This window comes from Blennius ocellaris, assembly GCF_963422515.1.
Source record: "Blennius ocellaris genome assembly, chromosome: 7".
Classification (NCBI taxonomy): domain Eukaryota; kingdom Metazoa; phylum Chordata; class Actinopteri; order Blenniiformes; family Blenniidae; genus Blennius; species Blennius ocellaris.
In genome coordinates, this window is record NC_137656.1 from 14955400 (window position 1) to 14983152 (window position 27753).

General features: G+C 42.2%; 1 protein-coding gene across 4 annotated transcripts; it reads right to left on the reverse strand.

Annotated features, from left to right (window-relative positions):
• Nucleotides 1-161: 161 nt before the first annotated feature.
• Nucleotides 162-26603, reverse strand: clip1a (CAP-GLY domain containing linker protein 1a). 4 transcript variants are annotated; one of them, XM_080499151.1, is made up of 25 exons: nt 26427-26583; nt 21476-21752; nt 20201-20748; nt 19255-19379; nt 18952-19168; nt 18660-18857; nt 18490-18581; nt 18161-18221; nt 13476-14384; nt 13164-13280; nt 12937-12994; nt 12770-12853; nt 12489-12645; nt 12147-12312; nt 11834-12049; nt 8185-10632; nt 7321-7458; nt 7077-7183; nt 6830-6950; nt 6681-6733; nt 5717-5834; nt 4776-4926; nt 4640-4692; nt 2780-2907; nt 162-1234 (listed from the first exon to the last, which is right to left on the reverse strand). In XM_080499151.1, exons 2-25 carry the CDS (start codon nt 21564-21566, stop codon nt 1006-1008), a joined length of 6585 nt encoding a protein of 2194 aa, XP_080355277.1. In that variant the 5' UTR covers nt 21567-21752; nt 26427-26583; the 3' UTR covers nt 162-1005. The 4 variants fall into 4 exon arrangements, with proteins under 4 accessions (XP_080355277.1, XP_080355276.1, XP_080355278.1 ...); XM_080499150.1 differs by having other exon boundaries at nt 18490-18857; nt 26427-26585; XM_080499152.1 differs by lacking the exons at nt 20201-20748; nt 21476-21752 and having other exon boundaries at nt 26427-26603.
• Between the last annotated feature and the right edge of the window lie 1150 nt (nt 26604-27753).

Genomic DNA, 27753 nt, shown 5'->3' on the forward strand with positions numbered 1-27753 from the left:
TTTGAAGGTAATTTTAAACTAGTTAAAACAGCCGAGTTAAACCACAAGAAACTTATTGATGATTTGAGTCGTAGCAATATTGTCATATCAAGGCCACAGAACGCTAGAATGCTGCAAAAAGAGACTGGACAGAGGTTTCTTCATTTCATTCATAAATTTTATTCATTTGTATACAGATATTCAAAACCGGTTTCAAGAAAATGCCTCAATATTTAATCATTTCAAATGTGGGCGAGTTTCTCACGGCTAAAAAAAAACATTTTCAGGAAAGGCCATTGAAGTGGAGCTAAAGACACACGGAATAAGTGTGATGTGCGTATTTCTCACTCATTTTGCTCCGGTCCCTTCATGAAGACTGAAGCAAAAAAAAAACCCCTTTTTAAAGCCAAACCGCGCTGGACGTCAACGCTCCGCTCCACACGAGAGTGAGAGCATCTCCCGTCACAAACAACACCGTTGAAAACGTTGAAAGTTTACGCCGTATTTCCAAGCATATAAAAATAAACTCTAGCTCACCAATTTCTTTTTTTTTTGCACAAACTGACATTTGTTTCTTTAATCAAGTCATTTACATCTTCAAATAAACACCTTTTTTTTTCTGACAGTATATTATCTTTGCAAACCCCCTGACCACTGTGCAAACAAGGGCAGGTTTTTGATAAATTAAATGTGAAAAAGACTTCCCACAGAAAGATATGTCCACCAGTAACACCTGCTGACTCACACAGACTTGTGATATCCGCTATTCCCCCCCCCCCCCCCAAAGTCACTTATGAATAAAAACCGTTTCCTTTTCAGTATTTCTTAGGGGGTTTTTTGGGGAAAAAGATGGAAGAAACTGTTCTCCTGTAGGATTGCTTAAGGGCTGGTGTCGATGACAAAGCTGCTTGGCAAAAACAAGCACACAAAACACACACACACACACAGACGGAGTCGAGAAGCACAGCATAAACTTAGCATGGTGTGCAAATATAGTGATTGTGCAAACGAGGGTCAAAGAAGGCTTCAGAAGGTCTGGTCGTCGTTACAGGAGTCGGTCCAGTGGCCGAACACCTCGCAGATGTCGCAGTACGGCCGCTGATCTCCCTTATTGCCGTGGTAGGTGGTGTGCGGGGGCGACTCGGGCTCCTGCGTCTGTGTGGGGCAGTCCTCGGTGTCGTGGAGGTCGAAGCAATCGCAGATGTCACAGAACAGTCTCGGCGGAGGCTTCTTCTTCGTGGGCTGCTGGCCGTTGCTGCAGAGGAGAAGGAATCCGTTTAAATATTGCTTCATTTAAAAAAAATATATAAATGTAGCTGTGACGTAAACAACGGCTGGTTTTCAGTTTGGCTTCAGTACAGACCGGTCTGAGACCTGCACACCGTTTACTTGATAGTGATGCTCAACATGAGCATTGATTTACATTTAATGCACTTTTTTTTTTTACAAAACATGCACATATATCTGGTAAAACTAAAAGATTCATCGTTATTTACCTGGGCTGGCTCAACCGAGATGGAATGAGCTGAAGGAAGCCCATGAACAAGTGTGAGACGTCTGGTTTAGGAGATGTGATACAACACTGCGATGCCATTTAGCATTTTCAAAATAAACTCTCCCCTCAAGAGGAAGCTAATGAAGAGAGGGAAGCAATGAGGTGCTGTTGTTGCGTCTAGTCAGAACAGCCTCAAGAACTGTCAGCAAACCTTCAACATGTATCTTGGCGATGCTTCTGACAAAAGGAAGGAACTTCAATGACTTCCCTTCAGTTACTTTCCTACTGAAAGTTTCTTCACTTCCTCTCAGGAAATAATGTGGTTATTTGTCATGGTAAGTAAGAATTATCATGCAGATGATTTCTGATATCTGGTAGGTGGAGGCATCGTGAAGCACCTCAGTCTGCGGCACGACTTTACAGCTTTAGAGCTGAAACAATGTAGAATCCTGACAAGTATGGACGAGGCCGGGATTAAAGACGTCCAACTGAAATAAAAGACCGTCTGTCTGCACTCGAGCCGACTTATCCAAAACAGCCATATGCCCCCCCGGCACCTCAAGTGCTCCAACGGCTTTCTTCCCTCATCAGGACTCCGTCAGGATCCCGCTTCATGTCAGGACGTCACAGACGATCAGCCAAGTTTTGAATATCCACTGACTGGTCAACATTCAAACAAACATGAACAGAATCACAGCGCAGCCACTCGATGCATGTGGACATGGTCGGCAACAAGTCGATGTCAAAACCGAGCAGCAGAGCGAGGATGAAAGGCGACTTCATGTCAGACTGTGAAAGTGGAAATGTGGTTAAATGACAGACTGTGCTTAGTGTTTTTTCGTGGGCAGCAGTTCTCCGACTATTTCCCTCCGACACCAACGACTGCACCCAGACCACGTTAAGGTGAGAAAGTCCTCAATAACCCAACCGCTTGTGACAAAGGTGGTCTCCAAGACAGCCTCAGCAGGTTTGCTTCCCGTCAGCTCACGACGCAAAAACAAGGCTGGAGTTCACACAAGGTAACCAGAACTTGTTCAAAGAAACAACAGAAACGCTGCCGGCAATGACGAGCTTCAAGTTCCTCTCATGTTTGCTGCAACAAGTTATGGCCCAACTGTCTGAATGTGACAAAATGTGGCTCGATGCCTCCTCGTTTCAGCGGGCCTCTTATTAATGGAGCTTTTTTTACGGTCTTGTATCAACTCCTCTGAATAAAAACATCATGTCCCACCTCACGCTGAATGAAAATATACAACTGCAATCAGAACAGCATCTTGCCTTGATTTGGGACACACACACACTCACCCTTCATAGTTATCCAGGTCACTTGGATTATTCCCATTGAGCGCTGCAGCCGCCATTTTTTCCAGTTTGTCTTGGAGGTCCTTGTTCTTCCTCTGGAGGTCCACGATGACTGAATTTAGGAATTCAATCTGGAAGAGGAGAGACGTGACAGTAGCATCAAAGCAGCTCCTGGCAAATATCCATCTATGTTCGACTTCATCCAGTAACGAAAATACTCAAAGAATAATCCCTATTCCGGAAATGTTGGCACAATGCATAAAATGCAAACTAAAAACTGTCGTAAGACAACATAGAACGTGTTAGAAGCAACACATTTAACCATTTCCAATATGTCAACTCATTTTGAAAATGATGGCCACAAACGACTGGGAAAGAAACTAAAGTAACTGGCGACAGTTTATAGTAACATGAAGAATATATAGAGTGAACTGGCAGTCGGAATCTGAATGGTCCTGCCAGTAGTATAGACATTTAATCACTAAAACACATCGACATTTGGATGTGGATTCTGAGTCAAAAGCTCCAGCTTAAAGACACAAGGACTGCTGAGCAGCAAAAATACAAAGCCAGGAAAAGAAACTCAGTACAAGAATGATAAACATGACTGTGCCACAACATCAAATTTTAAATGAGTCGACATTTTTCATAAAATGGTATAATGTCTTACTTTCAATACATGTTGAATGGTGTCTTCGTTCGAATGAGATTTAAAAGTCATATGCAATGGGATTCATAATTGTGTCCTGCTCATGATCGCTTTTCCTTTGCGAGTTCAGTTGTAACTTTTAAAAACTTCTAGTCGTCTCCCTTTGATGTATTTGACCAATACTTTGCCGAACGTCTGAATTTCCTGACTGAGTCGATAATGATGCAAGCGAGATCGTAGCAAAATCTATTACACAATATTTTCTGAACGGAGTAAGAAAAAGAAAAAAAAAAAGAAGGTGTTGACACACCACAGAGTCGTCAGGCCAAGGAAAATCAAAGCTTGGAATGAGTCAGTGGGAGAGTCTGTGAAATACCCACTGATGATGAGTGAAAACATGTTTGGTAACTTTCCCTGGTGGATTTTAGCACGTAACACCCCTGTGAGCCGAAGGAATGAGAACTCGAGCCTGATTCGTCTTTGGGAGACGGCACTTCAATTGCGACTGAACCACAACCGACGAGACGGCCACAGTGACGAGACAAACATGCAGAAGTGAAGCTGATGAAAAACATCAACAAACCGCTGCCTGATGGTGGAGTTGCATTGCCAACATCAGAGACAGGGAGGAGAGGAGTCGGAGAAAAGAAAATGAAATTCAAATTAGGACCCGCCTACTGGAAGACAACACACCCTAGTCATCACAGATACAGATGGTACAGTATAACGTCGCAGAGGAAACCGAGGAGGGAAGTGAACGTTGCATTACTGATGACCGTCATCCCACGGCAGCGGTGAAATGACACTCTACGACCTGTGGTTGAATCAATCATCAGTGATGTACAAATGCTCCTCAAAAGGTCAATTTAAGTTGGTTTCATCTCTGTGGACCATTATACTGTTCAATATCCACAGTCAACACATCACTGCTACAAGCAAAACAGAAACAGTATTTAGTACGTCATGTGGTAGTTTCTTTCCAGTTCGTATCAAGTGAGCAGTGAACTCAACATCCAGTCCAATTCTTTCCATGCAGCTGCACTGAATTATGAACGCAGTGTCTCGTTATCCAAAACAGACATTTCTGAAGACAGGAACGCAAATCATGACAACTGAAAACTTTGAATTGAATGTAAGAATGGTTAAAACAAAATACAAAAACATGATTTTAAAAAAAACTCAGCAATAATCAAGCAGAGTGCTCGACTACATACCTGACTGTCTGCAGTCTCCTTGTCCTCCTTTAATTGCTCTAAAATCGGATCGCCTGGAAAACAGGATTTAATTGCATCATATTCTAGAAACAAAATGTCTAAGTAATGAGAACGCTGTGAATGAAATCAAAAGTACCTGAAGAGTTGTTGATGGCGTCGGGCCCTGCAGCCAGGTCCTTCTCCAGCTTCTTAACGCGCTCCTGGAGTTTAACTTTGTCCTGCTCCAAAGCCTGAAGCGTCCCCTGCAACGTCTTAACCGAGGCACTTTCACCACGCAGCGTGTCCAGCTGTTGAGAAAATGTAGACACACAAACGATAAACATATTGACTGTTGGAGCCATTTGTATTTTGCTTTAATTTGGGCTCCTATTTTTCATAATTTACTCAATTATTTACGTTCTTTATGTTCAACTGTGTGACGTAGCCTCAGTGGCCATTTGACAAGTTAGGACAGTTTGTTTGTTTTAGTTTGTTATGGACAAATAGCTACTACAGTGACCCTTTGAAAATGGCTTAATTATTCATTTTAAAAGTGTTGATGGTCGTCCACTTTCCCAAGAGGATAAAAGTATAAGCGAAATTGGTTGAACAAAGGGAAAGACATTAGTGGGTCTGCAGCAGCAATTTGTCTCACGGCTGTGTATTTGTGTACTTAGAGATGACGCACATCCTCATGTCATACGTCAACAAATATTTGACCGACATCCAGGCAGAAATGAGCTCTGAAAGATTTGAATTCGCTCCACCAGGTTATGTGAAAACACCTTCCGCTGTCTGAATGTGCTTGGAGTCTGCAAATCAGCTGGAAAGTTAAGCGGGAATGTTTCTTTTACAAGTTTTGTAGTCGTGCATCAAACCTCCCGTCACATTGACTCTAAAACTCAAAGTGTCCAGCTGAAAACAAGCATTTTTTAAAACCAAAGTCAAACTGGATCAAGTCAAGAGGTCAGAGTTTGTGCTTTCAACATCTTGACTTGCTTAAAACCTTTTAGTAAACAAAATTCTGAGAACGCATTTGATGTTTGTTCCCATTTTAACATTTGTGTATACGTTTATGTAGATACTTGTGTTTCTTACCTCGGCCTTCAGGTTTTCCATCTTCTGGTCCTTTTCTGAGATTAAGGCACCGTTTTTACGTGTGGACTGTTGGAAGGCGGCCTTCTCCTTGTTCAGCTGCTCTTTCAAGGCGCTCTCGCTATTAAACACACAAGACAACAAATTTCAGGGTGCTCCTTTGTACCGACGGTATTTTTGTCCCAAAGTCAGACCTATTTTCGTAAATGTTTAATAAAGCGTTTCCACATGCATGTCCATTAACTCTCACGGTTTTCTAAACTGTTTTAAAACAAAGATTTTATGGACTTTATGGCATAATGCTTAAAAACAAGCAACGGTGCCCTTTCTATTATAATCAAAAGATTGAAAACTAAAATTGAACAATTGATCGTATTTTCAAAATCATAAAAAAAACACTAAATCAAATGTCAAACATAACTTTTGTTTGTTATTACACTGTTAGATAAAAAAAAAATTATGAAATTGGCCATATCTTTCTTCCATCACTCCAGAAACCTTTTTGTTTTTGAAAGTAGAATGATGCCAACTTTGGGGATGTTGGATTAAAATGTTCAAAAATTAGGATGATCGTCATTAACGAAATATATTAAAATTAATGAAAAACCTTCATGCTGAACATTATGTCGGAAGAAGCAAAGGAAAAAAGCTTGAACAAGTGGATGAACATGAGACGTACAAGAGGCAGGCTAAAGGTTAAATGACTGATGACTTGGAATAAACTGGGTTTTCCATCACCTGCCAACAGTGATGGTTATTTTTTAACAGTCACATGTTGACGAATGAGATGATGAAATTTCAAAGAGAGATTAGTACCTCAAGGCATTATTTGGCAGGCTTTGAAGGGAAAGAACAGCATGATTTACCGCCCACCTTATCACATTGCACCACGTGTATTGAAGTTGATAGCAGGTCTAATGAATGTCAAATAAAAACGCAAAATGACACACTGATGAGGTTTTCTCACCTCTTCTTTAACTTGTCCAACTCTTTCTTCAGGTTTGACTGCTCATCCTTCAACTGGAAAGACCGTGACACAAATCAACAACACATGAAACATCTTGCTTCTTGTAGGTTTCTTCTTTTTTTTTTTTTTATTTGAGTGAAGTCGATCACCTTCCCGAGATCACCCTGGTCTTTGTGGTTGTTGTCAAGCTTCTGGCTCAGCTTGCTGTTCTCATCTTGCAGAGTTTTCTGGGACTGAGACATCACAGAAACCGCATCTTTAAGGTCCTCCCTGAAAAAATTTAAAGAATTTCATGTATAGAGTTTAATAGCAGTGGGTCATGTAATTCTGTTCCTCAACAGAATGACACTGATGATGACAGATTGACGTTTGAGACAAAGTCGAGGATGTTCTCACATCTCCTGGCACAGGGTCTTGGTCCTCTGAGCTTCTGTACAAATCTGCTCTTTGGATACTTTCAACTCTTTTTGATACTTTGACTTCTCTTCTTTCAGTGCTTCCAGCTGAAAAAAAAAAAAAAGACGGACTTTCCATTTTACTGCAATAGGACTCAGAGCAAAGACTTCACTCTGCTGCTTTCAAACTCCATGACTGACCAGCTGCAGTGTTAATATTTTCCCTGCAATCGTGTATTTCTTACTTGGGTCTCCAATTCCTTCTTGGAGGACTGAAGCTCTTCCAGCAGAGACTGAGCCTTGTTCTTCTCCTGCATCAAATCGGTTTTCTCCTTTGTTAGCTGTTCCAGAGCTTCAGTGGTGTTGCCAGATGCCTGTGTAGCCTGGATAGTTCATGAGTCGGATATTTAGCCAAGACCAATTTTGAATTCGGAGCTACAAAAAGCTGGTGTACATAAAACCCCGAGTGATCCAAACCAACAAGATTCAATAATTGGTAGGTCATTTGGTCAAGGCAAATGATTTCACTTTCATTATCTAATCTTTTTTTTTTTTTTTTATTAAAAATCATGCTTGGTAGGTTCACAGATTTTCTAATTAATAAACAATTATCCTAAATTTCACCTCACCATGGTTTTCAAGTGGAGTGAAGTTGACAAATTACAGCACAAGCATTACTCTAAGGACAACATTAATTAGTAAACAAGCTATGATACTAAAAACTAAAACCTGTGGCCTCAGAACGGATACTAGACACCAATTAGTTCCTGTAAAAGCCCAAATTAGTAGCAAAAAAAAATATTTAATTTAGGCTGTTTGTGAAACTTGAAAGGCATCATCAGATGGTTGAGTGATATGAAATCACTTCCCACCAAGATGATATTTTAAACTAGAACATTTTTGCTGAACATTAGATCACGTTATAAGCCCACAGGCAGAGGCTGGGAGCCGGGGGGGGGTGAGAAACAGCGGTTAGTTTATGGAAGATGAAAGTTAGACGAAAGTCAAAAGGAGAGGGAGAAGAAGCAGCGAGCATGCAGTGAGAAGGTGACAAAGCCCCAGCCGGTCTACAGGGAGTGAGTCAGTGATTACCAGAGGAGGAGAAATACCTCAAGCTGCTTAGAAAGGGCATTTTTTAGCTGTGACTCAAGCTGGTGGACTTGCTGCTGAGACTCGTCTCTCTCCACCTGCAGTGCGTCCCTCTGAGCCGTCAGGCGGGAGATGCTGCAGGAAGCTTCTTCCTTTGCTACGGCGGAAGCTTCTGCGACGGCATTCTTGTGCCGCCGCTCTAACGTCTCTTGATCCGTCTGCTGTGCCTGCAGATCTGCCGCCAACTTTTTCTCGTTATCCCGCAAACGGTCCAGCTCTTCCTGGAGCTTTGACCGCTCCGTGACCCAGGTTTCTTCGTCTGTGTGAAGTGCAGAAATCCTTTCCTCCAGTTTGGACAGGCTGGCAAGAAGGTCTTCTTTATCTGTGCCCAGGGAGCTCAAGTGCTTACTCATTTCATCGACCTTAGATACAAGCTGGTCTTTATCTTGCGTCAGCTGGACATTTTGTTGCTCTTGCCATTTCAGCTGTGTTCCCAAACTCTCGACATCAAATGTTAAGGACTTCTTTTGCTCCTCGGCATTCGTGAGATTCGAGGAAGTGTCTTTATTTTCCTGTGTAACTTGGGACAGCGTTTTCTGCAGCGCCTCAATTTGTTCCAAAAGACCATCCCTTTCAGAAGTGGCTTTATTGTGCTCACTGGATTCAGCCTGCAGCTGCTGGTCAAGGAGCTGCTTGGCCTCCGACTCAGACAGAATGTCATTTCTTAACTTCTGGATCTCCTGACGTTGCTCTTCTTTCTCTTTCTGCAGCGACTGCACTTTTCCTTCGGCCTCGGACTGCAACGACTGAAGGCGCAGACAATCTTTTGTAAGGTTCCCCACCTGATGATCGAGCTCTACTTTAGCTTTTTCAATATCTGCTTTGAGTTTACAGTTTTCCTCCATTAGTTCAGCTTGGCCTTTTTCAAGAACTTCTGTATTGGATAAATATTTCTCAAGCTTATTTTGCAGGTCAGTCTTTTCTCGTTTCGAAGAGATCAACTCTGCTTCAAAGTCATCTTTTTGCTTTATAGTTTCCTCTAGCTTTGTCGTTAAATTAGCCTTTTCTAGAGCAAGGTCAACACTAGACCGAGAGTAACTATCTACCTGATCCTGAACTATTCGAATATCACTTGCTAGCTTATCACGTTCAATAGAAAGCGCATTTTTCTCAGACTGGATCTTTGTGTGCTTCTCTTCAAGCTCCCCCTTCTCCCCAACCACACGGTCATAATCCATTTTCTGCTGCTCAAGTGAGGAATCTAGACTCATCTTTTCTTTTCTTAAAGCATGTAGAGCCATTTCAGAGTCAGAATTCTGAAGGTTAAATGCTTGCTTCTCTTGCTCAAAAGTTAATAGCGCCTCTTTATGCTTCTCATTGGACTGACACAGTTGTTCAGCCGAGACCTGAAGCTTTTCTTTTAATTCCTGTATCTCTCGGAGGAGCTTTTCGTTCTCATTTGAGACTTTTCTTTGGTTCGCCAGAAGGTCTTCTTTCTCCTGGAGAAGGTGAAGCCTTTCAGAATCGGTCACTTGACTGCTCGTCTTGAAATCTTCCAGCATCTGACTTAAGCTCATTTTTGAGGCTTTGAGTTCTTTAGACTCGTGTGCAGAATTCTCCAAATCTTTCAGAGCGACACTCAGCCTACTCTGGAGCTCCTCCTTCACCGTCTCCAGGCTCTTTTTGTCCTGCAGAATAACACTGATTTCAGAAGACAGCACCCCTTTCTCTTTTTCCAGACTTTCTGCGTGGGCCTGGAGCTGGGTATTCTTCAGAGTGAGATCTTCTTTTTCCAAGTTCAATGATTTAAGTTTTGTCTGCAACTCGGCATTCTTGGCATCAAGAGACTTTTTGGCATTTCTCGCAGCATCTCTTTCCAATAATAGATCATCTTTTTCAAGCGCAAGTTTGGACTTGCATTCACTGAAATCCTCTTCAACCCGGCTCTTCTCTTTACAGACATTTTCATAATCTTCAAGCAGTTGCTTTTTCTTGCACTCAAGTTCCTGGATGACCTGTTGACTATTTAAGAGAACTTCATTCTTCTCAGAAATTTGCCTCTGAAACTCTTCAACTTGGGCCTGCCATTCTCCGTTTCCTCTCTTCAGAGCTTTGTTTTCAATCTGTGCTTCTTGAAACAGCTGTTGGAGCGTCTCCAGCTCTTTCTTCAGTGAAGTTCTCTCTTCATCCGAATGCTTGTTACTGGTGAGCAGCTCCCCCTCATGTTTTAACAGTTTCTCTTTAGTCGTTTGCAGTTCTCGAGTTTGGACTGAAAGTTCCTGGTGGTCAACTTCAAGAGCAGAAAGCTTCATCTGTACAGCTGAAAGCTGTTCTTCCAGCTGGCCTTTCTCAGCCTTCGCATCGTCATTTTCCTTACACACATTTTCTAGTTCTAGACTCTGTTGGTCCAATTTTTTGGAAAAACGTTCAACGTCATGTTTGCATGCGTCAAGCTCAGCAGAAAGACACTGGGGAAGACAAAGTTGAAACAACAAAAAGAGGGGAACATGTATATAAGAAAAAAAAATGAATGAATGAATGAATCCAAAATAAATCAAGTAGATATATACACAAGTGATATGCAAATGGGAAGTTAAGCTGAAGAAGGATCAAAAAGGCAAAGGATTGCACCAAACGTTACACCACAGCAGTTTTCAAACAAATGGAACATTTTCACTTTTTAGCGAGAAAGTCCTCTATGATGATAACAGCATCATTATAGAAAACTTCTTTAGGTCCAGCATTCATAAAGAAATTATTTTGGGCATCAAATTTGTAAAGGTACTTGCTTTAACAGAGTCTTTTAGATTTAGAAATAAGCATAATCGTTCAGAAAGTACCTGCAATGATGTAGAAAAACTAACTAATCTTCATGAGAAAGTGAAAACGCTCCAATAAATAGCAGGCTGCTGCATGATGCCAGGAGGGATACCCTTTAAGTGTTCTTTCGGAGTGGAGGTAAACACTGAAATGCTCCATTTTGATGCTGTATTTAAAGTGTACAAAGAATTCAGACCACCTTACTTTTTTTTTTGTACGAGACTTGTGAATAGAAACTCGTACACTTTCTCAGAAACCGGTGGACTCGTCGCCTAGTTGAGAAATCAACTACTTGTTCAGTAACATTTGATCGGCTGGCTCAACATTAGCTTTGTAAAACTTTAAATACTGAAAATGGTGTTATGGATGGAGAATCCAATCCAGTAATCAAAGCATCAACACAAGCATCAAATAGCATCCTGTGTTAATAACACTGACAAATAGTTCAGATTGGATTATAAAGAAAGGAAGAATTGATAATTGATTTCGACCAGCATGGAGAGTGAAGCAGCAAGTAGCCTGAAAATATTAGTATTTGACTTTTTCTTTCTATAGTTTATAATAGTTTTAGTTTTATAATATAGTTTATAATAATTTGGTACCTAGTAGGTACCAGTGTTGAAAATATGTATCATTCACAAATGTTCAAACAGTATTCAATTAGTTTCTCATAATGTCTTTATAAGACCTTTCATTTTCAAAAAAGTAGTGTTCTCCCCCCCCCTCCCCGACGTATCGATTGTCTAATTCACAATTTAAGTCTGCCATATGCACGTCAACCTCTATGGAATTTAAATAAACTGATAAAATAACAGACTCAATCTGTATTTTGTCTAAGGCAGTTCTTACCTGAGCTTGTTCTTTGTACGGCTGCAGTTCAGATACCACCTTCTCCAGCTCATGACTTTTGTCCTTGGAGGAGGAGAGCTCCTGCTTTAAACTGTTAATTTGACTCTGCAGTGCTTCAAGTTCGTTCACATGCTGCTCTGAGACCCGAAGGACTGATTTCTCATGAGAAGCCTTCAACTCTTCAACCAGGGTCTCGCTCAGTTTTTCAGTCTTCTCCTGAAGAGCAGAAAAATATAAAAAAAAGCCACATACGCCTTCACACACTTGTCTCGGTGCAGCAAAGATACACTTATCTATACAGTACAATACTTACCAAGGCTTGAATTTTCTCCTGCAGGCTGTTTATTTCTGTTAGATGGATATCTCTGGTCTCTTTTAGCTCGTTCTCTCTGCTGGACTGCTCCTTCTTAAGTTTTTCATCATAAAGTGCAACCTTCTCTTTCTCCTCCGCAAGCTGATTCTGTAACTCTTCCACCCTCCTGTGGGATAATAAAAAAGAGGATGTGCAGTGGGACGTTAGATAACCTGAAAATAACAGTCACTAAAACATAGAAAAACCAAGCATTGCAAGCAAATCAGAGAGGAAGATAAATCAAACAACATGATTGAAAAGATAAGTAAAAAAAAAACAGTAATCATGTTAAAGCGCCGTTACCCTTCTTTCTGCGTGAGGTGTTCGTTCATTTTGGTCAGTTGCACAGAACTATCACCAGACGCCTTCATCGTGTCAGAAATATCATTCTCTAGCTTGGCTTTGTCCTTTGAAAGCTGCTCAAGCTTTTCATCTGCAGCCTTCAGTTTTCTCTCCAGTCCTGATTATAAACAAGTACGTTTAACATTCCACAGAAAAATAACTTGCAACAATACGACGTGGGACTGGCGTACAATCCCAACAAAACATTTCAATAGGAGCAAATATAACTTTAATGAGCTCACCAGAAAGCTGATTCTTTAGAGCCTCCGATTCTGCCGTCAAGGAAGTGCACTGCTCGTCCTTTTTACCCAGTTTCTCAGTTATTTCTTCAAAGAATTGTTACATTTTGAAACACGTGTAAACTTAAACTGCCAAACTACATTAAATGATGAAAAAATGCACAATTTACCTTGCATAGTTTTATCTGACTTTGTCATCTTCTCTGTGCTTTCAGACAACTTTTGCTTCTGTGGGTAAAATTTGATTTTAGAATATATTTTTTGCAACATTTTCAACATAAGAGTATTTAGTTGATGGTCATGAGACACTGGATGAGTAGACACAGCTACTGCAGAAAAAAGAAAAGACTAAAAAGGCGAAGATGAATGTGACATCCAAGTATGCCACAATGCTCACCAGATCTCCCAGCTCTTTGTCCAGGGTGTCCTTCTCCTGTTTTACAGTATTCAGACTCTGCTGTAAAGAGTGAACTTCCTGCTGTTGTCCCTCCAGCTGAGAGTTCAATTCACTGACCTATAGCATATGTCAAGCAGAGAAAATACAGAATGCATAAAAGTAATATGCAATTGAAAAACTACAGGAAACAAATGGCTGCCTTTTAAAAAAAAACAAAAAACAAAAAAAACACCACATTTAAGACATCAAGGAGACCACTGAGCAAAAACATGACACACTGAGCAAGAGTATTTAAATGTTGAAATAGCTTACCTTGGCTCCCTGGTTGTTTCCTTGGCTCTGAGCATCCTGTAATTGGCTCTTCAGGGCCGAGAGCTCCTGGTTACTCTGTGCTACTTGGCTGCGTAGAGCAGCCATTTCTGCCATCTGCTCTTTGGTTTCCTTGTCCTCGTCTTCAGCCCGTTGTGCCTGATCTGCTTCTTTTTCCTCAAGCTCCTTCACCCTCAGTTCAGCAGTGTGAAGCTTTCCGAGAACGTCCTCCATCTCGACAAGGTGCTGCTCCTCTGCTTTCTCCACACTGGAGTGCAGAGACTCCTCCAGTCGCTCCTTGTCCTCGGTCAGAGACGACGCCTGTGCCTTAAGCGTCTGCTTCTCCAGAGTCCAAGCCGAGACGTCAGCTTCATGTCTGGCTCCGGCCTGCTCCAGAGCCAACATGTGCTCCACCTTCAGTGTTTCTAGTGCACTTTTGGTTTCTATGAGCTCTTCTGTCTGGGAATCAGCCCCTTTGCTGAAGGACGCCTTTAGCTCTTCCATGGCTTGCTGGTGAGAGGTGAACGCAGATTCCAACTTGGAGCGCCATAATTCAACAGCGTCGCCGTTCTCTTTCTCGGCCTGGCTTAAACGCATCTGTAACTGCTCTTTGTCGCCAGAGAGCATTACAGATGTTGCTTGAAGCTGGGCAACTGCCTCATTGTGGGTTTTTTCTTGAGCCTCCACTTTGTCCTTGTATTTGGCCAGTTCTTCTTGCTGCTTCGCTTCAAGGGAAGTCAACTGATCCCTCAGAGACTTTATTTCGTCCAGAAGGGGAGACAAGGTAGAGTCTGAATCCTTAGAGCCATCCTGCATGTCAAGCCGGAGTTGCAGGTCAGCTACCTCTCTTGTTCGCAATGAAAGATCCCTCTCAAGATCCATAATACGAGACCTTTCTGACACAGTAGCAACCTTGAAAAGGAGAAATCTTGCATTCAACATTTCGTTCATTCAACATTTTGTTCGTTTTTGTTACTAAAAAAAAAGAAAAAAAAGATGAGCGACGTGGAACAACATACAGCAGACAATTATGAAATAGTAAAATTATGCCATCTGCATACAAAGTTTCATTTGGTGCTTCATGATAATTTAACAACCTTTGAACTGAAAATAAAGCATTATACTGACCTCTTGTGGTTTCTAGAGGACATGGTCCAAATAATGGAAGCGAGCACTTAAAGCATGTATGGAGCTACAGCAGTGTGCAAATTACTTCCCACCATCAGTTTTTCTATTGCTTATTTGCTGCAGGTGTCGATCTCAGAATCTAAGCAGCCATTGTTTAGCTCAAAATATAATCAAATCACAAATAGTATTTAATGGCTGTGATGTGTAAACAATGTAATCAAACCGTAATTCTTTACGGAGTACTTTGTATAACATCTGCATTCATCAGTATAATGTCACAGGGGACCAGGAGGGAGCCTTGTCTGAGAGGTGGAGCAGGTTTTAGACTGGCCGTACACAGGACACCAAATGACCAGGACAAATGGATGCTGGGAAGGACCAGGGAAGTAGCACATAGGTTAACTAAGAACAATTAGCTGGGGACAGGGGAGGAAGATTGTCTGTCTGGTTAAGCGGTTTTATCAGAAAAGCACAAAGGAGTTCGGGATTGAAACTACCTGATAATAGATCAGTGAAAATACTGTAACGCGACAGCTAAACTTTATGCTACGATTTCTATATTTTTAGTACAACTCAAAAGAAAAATGGGCTTGATACACTTTGAAATAAGCTGTACAAAAGTGAGTAAAGCCAACATTTGGGGGAAAAAGTTGAACGTTAATAAAAAACAAATTGTGATCCTAAATTTGGGCTGGGTTAGGAATTCAAATAAAGTTAAATTGTATTAGTTTATTATAGAATTTGTGACATAGGAGCAAAGGAAATCCTTTACCAACATTAGGCTTGTAATGGTTAATTTGCAGATGGATCCACTGCGAGCGACTTCAAAGCAATACTTCACGACTGCTCAGCCTCTCTGTGAAGCATGCATTTTCTTCGAGTCACTATCCCTTCGCGAAGGCCCTCTTTCCCAACGCAGCACAGTGCAGAGCAGAATTCATTACCCTAGTGTCTTCTAACTCTCTTTGGAGTTTCTCAGCTTTGGTCTTTTCAAAGAGCAGGTTCTGTTCAAGCTCCTTAATGTGGACATGCTCCAGTCTGGTCTGCGTCTGTTAGTAAACAAGGGGGAGAGGAAGAAAACACACCAGTGCCACCATCACATGCCAGCCCAACACAGACAGAGGGTAGGATGGAGACATTGGAGAGGATTGAGGGGGTTTGCACATTGATGACTGATGGGATGCATGTCCATGTGTGCTTTAGTATATGAATGGCAGGGTGGGAGAGAGGGTACTGGGGGTGGGGGGGGTGGAAATGAGAAAACATCCTCATGCAAAAACTGAGCAACAAACAGCTGCAAATAGGGATTTGTTGCGGAAGAAATGTGGTAAACGCAAGACAAGCAGTACAAAGATGTGGGCATTTTGATTTTGAAGAATGAGTACAGTGTTGGAGGCAGTTTAGAAGTAACCATGCATGACTGACACCTGGTGAATAAAGCACACTGATTGTTATGACACATTAACATTTGGTAATGTGCGTCAGATCGCCAAAGTACATTAAGTTACAATGACTTCACCACAATACAGACGGAATGCACTTTGGTTTAGTACTTTAAAACAGAGGTGGGCAGTCCAGGTCCCGGAGGGCCACATTTGTGCACGTTTCCATCGTCTCCCTGCTCAAAAACACCCAAACGTAGTAAATTGGTCTCCATCGTGAAGTTCCGCAATCATTACAATCAGATGTGTTGAACTGGGAATACTTAGAAACTATGCAGGACTGTGGGCCTCTAATGTAGGACTGACTACTGCTGCTTTACTCTTATGTAGAGGAAATTTGATCCAAGGATGGCGACCGGTATATTTTGGAAACCATCGTTTTGGTTTTGCATCGTCAGTATCATGAGACAAGCTGCATCTATACTGCATGCTATTTTAGTGGTAAAGTCATTGTCCACACTGTAAAAGAAACCACCAGTTATCAGACCACTGCGTGCGACTTGTGATCAACTCAACCAAAATTAATCGGTACCACACAAGCACACTGGGCTTAAGAAATAAAAAATCATATTTAAAAAATATTCATAATTGATTTCTTGGTATTGGATGTTGTGAATGAGGAGTCTGTCCCAACATAATGCAGCATTTACTGGCACAAAGTCATGCTTTTGATATTACATTCTACAAAGTATAAGCAAATTGTGAGTTACATTTTGAGAAGGGGAGTAGCACAAGGTATAAATGTAATGGTTATGACTTATCAGAGATCGAGAGCTGTCATTTGTAGCCACAGAAATGATGTCACACTTCAAATCAATAGTAATGACAGGTGTGATCTTTTCACGTTTCTGAGCTCACTGTACTTATTCCGCACTCTAAATCTTAACATCAACTTTAGTACGGAATACCGCCATTGTAAGTTGTCAAGCACTCAAACTATGGCGTGGCACATACACATTATTATAAATAAAACATTACACTAGAATTCTTCTCAATTCTTATATGTGCTATTCCCCTTGGGCTGCAGTGGACAGGCTGAATTTAGGTCTGTGATTGGGTAGTGGAATGACACGGGAGCATCTCCAGTGGTTCCATGCTGAGCACTGGATCAACATGAAAGACGAGGACGAGAAGGAAAAAGAAGCAATAAGATCGTCATTTAACATGGCGGCACCTTGGCTTATGGCTCAACATTAGTAACACCTTCAACAGCTTCAAAGCTAAATGTATGGTTGAGTTGGGCCTTTCCAAGGTTTTTTGTTTTGTTCAAGTGTTTCAAGCTGCATGCACCCTTCATTAGAAAATCCAGAGCTGTGAGTAAGGAATAAAATGTTAGTACACACATTTGAAGAGGAAATAAAGACGCTCTCTAACCCTGCAGCCCTTATTTGTAACGTTTGAGCTTGGGAGCCTACAGAGCGACTGGCCCAGCCCTCTGTGCAGTACTCTGGAATAAATGACAAATCTTTGATCAGATAGAACAGAGTGACCTCTACGGTGCAGCACTTTGCAAAGCATACCATAAACTAAAATTAGTTGAGAATAATCAGCTCATTGATTCAATCCAAGATTGCATTGATGCCACACAGCCGAATGGAGAAACTCACTAAATCCAATATTTATAACACCTTTTACATTAACCATGCAGCTATGAACATCTGTAGGGAGCAGTGAAATTCCAATGATCCCATCCAGGATTTTCAACCCTCCCATAACAGCTTAAAGATAATTACTCACTCAACGCTACAATTTCCTTTGAAAGAACTTAAGTTAGTTTTTCAGTATTCTTTAGTTCCAGGTCTGACATGTCTCAACAAATTTAATTGGATTCTTTTTCCATGTGCTCATGACATTAATTAAATCTATAAAAACAAAACAAAAACATTGAAATTCAAACTTGAATTATTCATCTTTGAAATTAGAATGCAGCTTGCAAGGCAATGGAAGGATTCATATGAATTCTTCTTCTCCTATCAGATGGCCAGTTCCCTGAAACTATCTATCAACATCTCAATGGGTTGAAATGCCTGCAATGGTTTATGACAAATATACGTACATATAATAATAAAAATAATAATAAATTAGTTGAAGTGGTGTGGACCTTTCCTGTGCATTTACCTCCAGGTCTCCTTTGGTAATACAAGCTTCTTCCACACGGAACTGAAGGTCCTCCACTTTCCTATTGATCAATTGAACAAAGAAATGAGCACAAGAGGGTCACTAATGACCTTGAAACTACTACGATCAAGAGCAAAGCCAAACCAAATGAAGCAAAACACTTTGTGGTGACTTATAAACACTGGATAGGAGATAAGTGAAGTGGCATTACAAGCTTAGCGATAATGTTATTTTTTGTCTCCAAAAAAACCCCCAAACAATTATGTCAGAATATTTATACTGCAGTGTATTTGCATGCTTGACTCGTCACAAGTGTCTCTGATCCTAACCTCCGCTCTTCTTCCAATTGATTCAGCAACTCGACTTTTTCTTTGTCTGCAGCTTCTACCAAGGAACGCAACTGATCCATCTTGGTCTCCATCTTGAAAACACCCAAAGACCCAAAAATATTAACAGACAGCCCTGTAGTTAGAAGGTACTCCTCGGTGAACGAACAGACCTGCTCCTGATCATCCCTGAGCAGAGTGATTTCTTGCTCCATCTCTCCCGCGTGGCTTGTGGCCTTGGCAACCTCGGCTCTCTCCATGTCCCTCTCAGCCATGAGCTGCTCAATATGCTGTTGCTTCTCCTTCAGCGCCTCCTGCAAAGCTGTCGTGCCTGAAATCTTTCGATTATATCTCGATGATGTCTCCGTGAGCTGTAGAAAAAAAAAAAGTTGACAGCATGATCGAGAATACAATACAAGTCTCACTCCCAAATTATTGCCGCTAACGAGCGCGTTCATGTCTCACCAGGCCCGTGCGGCTGGGCTTGGCGCTGACGGAGGACGCCACAGAGCTCATGGTGCTGATGGACGAGGAGCTCGGGCTTCTCTTCAGCCCCGATGGTGTGGTCACTACTTTCCGAACTGTCGTTTTTGCTTTGGCTGGTGTGGTGGAAGGAAAGCCAATGCGTGTGACTTTGTGCACGGGAGCGAATAAGCCATACTTGGGCTGGCACTGAAAATATCTGCAGAAAGAGTCACAGTAAAGCAGGTGTATAATAAAGGTAATACGCATACATGCTTATCTTCCATTTTCTGGCAAACTTAGTACCTCGTGCCTGCCACTGCCCCATCATTTTTTCCAAGAGGCTCGTCCAATTCAACGCCGCACCATTCACCTTTGGCAAAATCCGTTTCCCCAAGAAACCGTACCACGCCGGCCTTTGTACCACCAACCTAAGGAGGAACCAAATCAACATCAGCCAACATTCAGTCCTCTTAGCAGATAAGAGGGGCTTAAAGAGTAATCAGCTTTTCATCGTAATAAACCCCGAGTGAGATAATTCCATAAAAGCAGGAGAAACACAGCCTTTGAACAGAATAAGGCCAAATTATAAATATTGGGGATAAACAAATCGGGTTTTTTTCCTTCCTGTTTAGTATATTTAGGTTCCATTAGGTTACTTTTAGATATATAGATTACAAAGGCAGACACTTAACGTTTTCCCCTTAAGCTAACTTAAATCACTAAATCGATCATGTGAAGTTGTACTGTAAAACAATATTTCATTTACCATGATGCAATTATAACATGCCAGATGAAGCAGGTTACAGTAAAAACACTGTCCCCTCACTACGTGTCGAAAAAGGCACAATTGAACACTTTTCTTGCTGCTAAATTTGGTCGTTTTTCTCTTGGGGCCCAAATGGCATGAATAACACACTTCCTCTTTACATTACGTGCTACTTCGCCTCCAAGCCTGAGGTGGGGGGGGGGGGGGGGGGGGGGGGGGTTGTAAAGAGGAAGACGGGAAGATCCTCATAGCATATAATCAGATTTTCACAACTGGCTCCAGATGTCTACATTCAACAACAGTGTTAGTGATTCATGCGGTAACTTCTGGAAGGAAAGTTGTATGAGCCATGTGAAGTGAACAAGCACTGTTCTTAGTAATATAGACCTTGCTCGGAAAATGGTGTAAATACAGAGTTGCACTTCTGTAAATGACCGGGGCAGTTTTGTTGGGAGTTTTTTAAGACAGTGGAACAAACTTTACCAATACACGGTCACCCATCTTCAGTTCCCTTTCGCCCTTCTTGACTGATCCAGTGTCTGAGAGGTTGGAGACAGATTCGCTGTTTGTGCGCGTGAGGTTGGACGACGGTGCCGCTGGTGTCGTGGGGGGGGCCTTCTTGGCTGTGGAAGTGCTTGTGGGTAGTGTTGATTTTGCGGCGGGGGTTTGGGAGACCACGCTGCCAACCGAAGGGGTGGGGGACGCAGCCCGGGAGGTCGGTGCCGTCTGAGTTCCGTTCGCCTCTTCCTCGGTGCGAGACAGCTTGGACGGGCGGGTGAAAATCCCTCGCAGGGCGTCGCACTCAAAGTATCGCACCCCTGCCACCGACCCGTCATTCTTTCCAATTGGTTCGTCCAAAACAATCCCTGCCCACTGTCCCGGGGCAAACTGGGTTTCTCCCAAAAACTGGATGAAGCCTGGCTTATTCCCGTTGACCCAGACTCGCTCCCCGACCTGGAAGCTCTCTTCGGAGATTTTGGCATCTCCTCCACTGGCTCCCGCCACCGACTTTTCAGCCACTGCAGCTTTAGCTTTGGGTGGAAAAAGAGAGAACATTAATTTTGTTAATTCCAATTCTATCAGTGTCTAGTGTGATGAAGACGGATGGATCATTCTTTTGAATGTTTAATTAGTTTCCAGTTCACAAGGATTTAGCTCTCATGCTCTAAACCAAAATAGGCAGTATCAATTGTGAACTACTGCTTTAAACAACGTGGTGTCAAACACTCAGTCCTTGGAAAAAAACTAAATTATCCACAAGAAAGTAAGATTTGATCCACCAGATGACCTTGCATAGAGCAAAAATGGCAAAGGGGCCATTTACTGCCACTTTCTTAACAAACGTAACTGATGTCCCTAATTGCTAGCAACATTATTTGTAAAATAGCATCATCTCAGTGATACCAATTAGAGTGACTTTGCAAAAACTTGCATGCTAAAGGCTGCAGAGATCCTGTGTTCAGAGAAGCAACAAGCTTCAGTGTGAAGAGAAACACTGGTAGGCAAGAACAACTTGGACTAAGTTTGGTATACTGCTTTTAACATTAAAGGCAAATAGAAAAAAAAACATTTATTCACAAGGTAAACAAAAAAAATTAATGTGGACAAATGACGTACATAAACATTTATAATCTCCAAACTATGGAAGAAAACAAGTAGCAAAAACCATTGGAGTTCGTGCTCACGCTTGTCAACCACACAAAAACACAGCTATGGACAAAGCCACAATACCGTGGCACGTCACACAGGGAGTCTTACCTGCACTGGGGTTGGTCTTGGGGGCTGCCGGTCCAGGGGGCCTCGCTATCTTGCTGGGCCCTTTAATCCCACTGGACTTGGCTGTGCTCATGATTCTTCAAGTGACGTGACCCACAAGATCTGTCCGTCAGTGGGTACAGACTGACCCCAGAACATCAAAACAACTGGCTGTAGATTGGTGATGACCAAGTTGTTCTCTCCCTCACAAAAAATTTAATGAGGAAAAAGAAAAAGAAAAAAAAAAAAAGGTAAAAAGGCGTTGCTTAAAAAAAGGGACCTGTTAAAAGACGAGAGGAAAAATAACCAAAGGGCATTACATAATTATTGACATTTACTAGAAAAAGTGTTCAAGCTGTAGTAAAACTTTACTAAATGTGTTGTAACTCCACTGATCTAATTTCATCAAGACCATTGATCAGATCAGTCCTCCAAACTCCTGGACTGGACTGTGACATTTGACACATTTTGCCCTGACTAAACTAATAAATAGTAGGTACAGACATGCCTTGAAGCCATGCTCATTCGATTTGTTTACAAGGCTCTGTTAACAGAGACATTTTGTTTCTGTTATGACAACAAGCTCCTCAGCATACACGGTGTCACAGTGAGGCCTAAAAATACTCTTGTCAGAGGCCAGTCAAAATGCAGTCTACGGCGCTGCCATGATCAACTCCTGACCAACTCCTCATCTGTGACCTTGACCAGTAAAAGCAAGGTGCCTCAATTTAACCGATTCTCATTCAATCTATTGGTCTCGCATGAAAAACTGTGTGAGGCATTTTGGCAGCTTTATTTTTTTTTACAAAACAGGATTACTGGAGAAACACGACCACCATCACCAGCAGATTATCCTGTTTGGCAGATTACCTCAGCACAGAAGCAGACTGGCAGAGTGTTGTGTTTAAACAGAGTGCGCCTGCTGTTTATTTCACAGTATGACTGAGTGAGAACTCATGATAGCTTTTATAAATCTATTATCTCAATTAATTTCACCAAACAAAAACAAAACTACTCAAAAGCTGTGATTTTCGGGCCCATCTACAAACACAGCTGCAGCATTTCAGCCAGTTTTAATGTCGAGTTGCATTTGCCTTCCCAGAACAAATACAACTCCAAATCTGAACATAATGATCCAAGGCAAACCTGCACAAGCTGAAAAACACCACATCTGCCTGAAGTAGAACTGATTTATTTAAACAATCTGACCTCACAATAATACTCATGGAAAGTGGAGAAGCAGTTTGTAGTAAGTGAGACAGTCTAGATACTGTATAAACACGTCGACCTCGAATGAGCGAAAATCGCATTATATACATTTCAAGTAAAAATAAGGATCGTAAAAAAAATTCCCTTTGAGAATACAGTGAAGAATCCCTTCCGGTCAACAACATACCTTGAATTCCTGAATGAGCAAAGGAGCTACACTACGCTGGCCTTGTCTCCATAATCACGCGGTGCCACTCTCACACCCTGGAAGATATTTCTCAGTAAAGAACGAAGGATGACCATCGGCAAGCACGACCTAGTTTGAAGGCAGTGTTCCAGTTCTCTCCTGCTGTGCCTTTGAATGATACTGATTAGTGCCAGAGAAAGGATGCATTTCCGTGTAAGACTATCCAGTAAAAAAAATAAATAAGTAGAACAAAACAACAATGATGTTCCGTAATCTTTAATAGTCCGTTTTTTTTTGCATATCAATAAAAACGCTGCAACATCAGACATCAAGCTGTTCGGCGATTATAAATTGAGGACGTTTCAGCTGATTGGTGAGTTGATGCAGTCAGCTGGATATGATGTACTTACACTGAAGACTTTCCCACAGCAGTAATGTTAATCTTTTTTCACTGACTCAGTCTAATCTGTTGTTTGAGTGGAGGCCAAATACCAAAGCTTTGCGAGTTACAGCCTGAGTATCAAAAACCGATTCCTCAGACAAGTTTTATTATTGACGAAAACAAGCTTGGATGACTATTTCAGTACTTGGATTGCCATTTGAGTTCACAGGGTATGATGAAGATGAATATGCAAAGAAATAATCCCCATGACACGAATAAATGGTTAAATAGTTGCCACAGAGCTGAGAATAATTGGCTGCAAGTGAAACATGCTTTCAGTCATTGTCATCTTTCACCATTGGCCAGTGACTTCAGTAATACTCAACTCAGCGCGACAAGTCCAGCTTTGTCACAGAGGGCCAAGTCCAAACTCCAGGTCATTGAAGTCCATCTATATACACTTTGCACTTGAAACAAACAAGATATATTTTATGCCACCAGTGGCCAAAAACAAGTGCAGTGACAACTACCCTAGGGACTAAACACTCCTATATCTTCAATGGTGTGTATTTTCTGATGAAACCACTGCACGCTCTTGCCTTGATAAGCAAAGCGTCATCCGAAGCTCTGCATCTTCCTTTCTGAGGAAACATCTGCTGGGATGATTATGTAGGCCCCTGCTGGCACTGACACACAAAAGGCATAAAAAAGCAGCAAAGGACACGGAGCCAGAAGCATCCTGTGTCCGAAGTGGCTGTGAATTCATTCACACTGTAGGCAAAAAGCTTCAGAGCCCATTAGCAGATGTAAAAATCTACTCTTCGCTCAGTACATATCCACACCACCACCACCCCCCCCCCCCCCCCCCCCCCCCCCCCCGTGGTCCACAGAGTGTGGCTCTGACAAGGGTGCCCAAACTATTGATAAGCCAAATGACAATTCTTAGCAGAAGTACAGAGACAGAATCCCATTTTACCAGCAAATGTGGTGGTCACATGTGAAACCTGACTCCAGAGCCAAGAGGAAACATTCTGAGCTATTTACTGTTTAAATAATCAGTGTAAAAGGACACCCCTGGGTCACAGGAAGCACCTGTACGGCATACATTTTTCAATGCATTTCTTGCTTGTTCATTGGGTGGTCTGACACAAACCGTGCAATATTATTTCACACGGAAAATATATAGACCAATTTAAACTCTGGTGTCATACACACACTTTGATCGCAAACTGAAATGTACTCAGTGTAGAACAACAAACCCTGTTCAAATCAAATTGACTGAAGCCATCTTCTGTAGTTCAGGTAGAAATCCCAACTTCTAAGGGTTAAGATGGTCTCCTTTATTGTTAGAGTTCATGTTAACCACAACCTTTAATCATCACAATAAACTTGAAACTATGACCTGTACTGACTTTACATTTACTACAGAACATCATTAAAACTTTCCGCCATGTTGTGCATTGCAAACTTCTATGCTTGTGAATTATTAAAGACAAAATCACATTGTGAAACAGTGATACTCTACCAATGTTATAACTACCGATTCTTTCAAATACTATTTAGGAGTTATAAAAAGTATACTCGACTCTACCACATTTAAGATGCTACAGAATCATTATAGACTTTACAGAGATAACAAAAAAAAAGGGGGGGGGGGGTCCTTAAATGACCTTTTAGCTCAATACTGCACAGACTTACAGATATAGCCCATTACTACAACTTCAATAGTCTCAAATTACCTCACAGTTTGTTACATTCACACACAACAGTGGCATGCAAAGTCCACAGCATTGACCTGGAGTCACTTTGTATTAGGCGTCTTGTCCAAGGACACTTGGGACTATGATCAGAAGAAAATTAAGATCAAATCCAAGATTGGAGGAAAACCTCCTATACTTTCTCAGCCACAAAACCAAGGCCAATGTTGGTGCAGTGACAAATTAGTTTTTCATGTGGCTCGACTAATCAACACATTTCTCACAACAAATGAATTCTAAAGCAGATGGATATGCATTGTACGAAAAGGCTGTGCAACATTTAGTCAAGTTTAAAACTTCGATACAATGACCAAACAGTAAAATAAATAATCAGCAATAAGGATGATGACTTAACGAGTAAATGTAGTGAAATAACGTGTTAAATGATTCGATTTTACCGTTTGAAAGCAAGAAATCTGAGACACGTGGTCTCATATCAATAAAGAGGAAATTGTGCAAGCAAAATATGACTACAGAAACAATGTGAGCCAGTCTCTCTCCCACATCTTCAGCATTATTTCCACACCGCAAAGCACCGAGGAGTGCCTCGGCGTTGTATTTGGGAGGTGCCTTTCTCCGACTGCAGCTCACCGACGCTTCAGCCAAGCCGCTTTTCACTGTGTGACAAGCAGGACTTCATTATTTCCAATCAGTCACACTTCGAAACCGACAAAAAAAACACGGTCTGGGCCAGTGCACGCGGCGGTGTCCGAACGGTGAGACGCCGTCAGTCAGCAGCTAACGGCGGTGGCTGAGGGCTACCGATGAGGTGGCACCTCCGCTCGGACTGGACGGTTGCGGTGAAATGCCATGTCAGCTAACTTCACCCCCCCCCCCCGCCTGGCTGGAAGTCTTTTCACCCCCGCAAGGTGTTGCGAGAGACGCCGCCAGAGTTACACCCAGCGAGTGCATCCGCACCCAAAGAGCCGACTCACACAACAAACAGACTAAATTAAAATTTTTAAAAAACTGTCGTAAACGCATTCCTCAAGACAAGTCCAAAAGTCTCCGCAGTGTCACCGGAGCTCCAGCAGGGCACACTGCTGCTACAAGTCACCCAACAAAATGCGAAGATTAGATCACCTGTGTGGGTACGTCTGGTGTTGAATGTCGCAGTAGTAAGCGGTGGACTCGCACCGTCGCTTCGAGGATTAAACGAGCCCCCTGTCGGGTATCACTGGGGGGGGATTAGTTCAATTAGAGATGAGCGGCGAGGCCCGGCGCGGTGCAGCCGGCGGTGGTCTGGACCGACACAGCCCGGGGAGCCGAGCCGCTTAAGCTAGCAAGCTAAACTATCACACCTCAACTAACGTCCACCTGAACAACTTTCACCCGGCGGCCGGCCTCGGCGCTTGACAGCCGCCAAACACGGACAAAGTAGACGGAAATACGCGGCAGCTGCCCCGAGCGGAGACTCACCTGATAAGCGCCTGCTGCGTCGTCGTCCGAGAGGGGATTTCTCCTTTTCTCCCCCAACGCAGCTAACAAGCTAAGTGTCGAACCGACCCTTGCTGGCTGCTGGCTGCTGCTTCTTCTTCCTCCACACACACGGGGAGTGGGAGGCAGGCAGGCGGGCACGAGCGCAGCGTAGGAGCCGCCCGCCCAACAGCCGACCGGAACGTCAGCGTGGAGGTAAGCGAGCGAGCAGAGCTGGTCTGTGCACGAGGAGGGCGCACTCCCCACATTTTGACTGAGAGGAGACACACAAACAAATAAACTTTATTGGCACGATTAGGCAACACGTGTAACTCAGGGAGAGTTCACTGGCGATTTGTTTTAAATTCTTAATTTTGAATATGCTTCAGAGAGGAAATGTTTAAGAGCACTCCACAAAACTAAACTGTATAGAAATACTCAAAGTGATCCCAATGTTAAATGTAATCACAGTTGATGGCATATGTGAATGCTAGTAGTTTTTTTTAATGACAAACACACTTCTGGTATTTCTACCAGACCAAGCTGCTTGTGAATCCATGAAAACCAGCAAGCAACTTTAGAATAAATAAAAACTTTTACATAGAATTCACTGTGGCATGCATGCATATCTAGAAATTCTAAAAATCAATGTTTTTTTGCATCTATAATTGGTGTTTTCAGCAAATCTCTTAAAAGGATTTATGTATAGATCTTCACTGTGATATTTAATCAATGACAATTATATTCAACGGCAATTTCTGCTCATTTGGCCAATGAAAGCTGGGCAACCAACGAAGTTGGCTGAGAAGGTTGTGTTGGTCTGGGTGTATTTATTCATTGGTCTGTCTGTCTGTAACCAAATTTCATAAAAACTACTCACCCGAATTTCATGAAATGTTCTCAGGGATGATTTGGCACCATTGAAAGACCTATTGATTATGGTTAACCGTTTCCAAATAAATTCCAAAGAACTGTGAAACTTCTTCTTTTGGGCTGAACGGCAGTTGACTGTTTCCTGGGCTGGTTTTTATTGAAATGGGCAAGTTCTAAGATGTGATGAAGCTGGAAACTGTCAATATGATCTGGCAACACTGTGCGCCATTTCTATTTGCTGGTTCCAGTTATACAATACTATTCCCACAGTGCTATACTTTCCCCAACAGTTCCTGTTGCCTCGAGGAACCTATTTAAACATCTTCTGCCCCTTCCTCTTCCTTTCCACCCTAGTATTTTCTTCACTTGTCCTCCTTCCATTCCTTCTCTCCTCCATCCATTCCTCATATTCTTTCTTTCACTCTCATTACTTCCTGCAGCTTACCAGCACATGCTC

Excerpts from the sequence above, each read along its gene's own strand:
- clip1a (XM_080499150.1), bottom strand. The coding sequence starts at position 21,566 with ATGAGCACAGCCAAGTCCAGTGGGATTAAAGGGCCCAGCAAGATAGCG. Across the intron at positions 14,385-18,160 it reads TTACCAAAGGAGACCTGGAG|GTTGCTACTGTGTCAGAAAG; the intron begins GTAAATGCACAG and ends CTCCTTTTCAAG. Across the intron at positions 2,908-4,639 it reads AGGAGACTGCAGACAGTCAG|ATTGAATTCCTAAATTCAGT; the intron begins GTATGTAGTCGA and ends CTCCTCTTCCAG.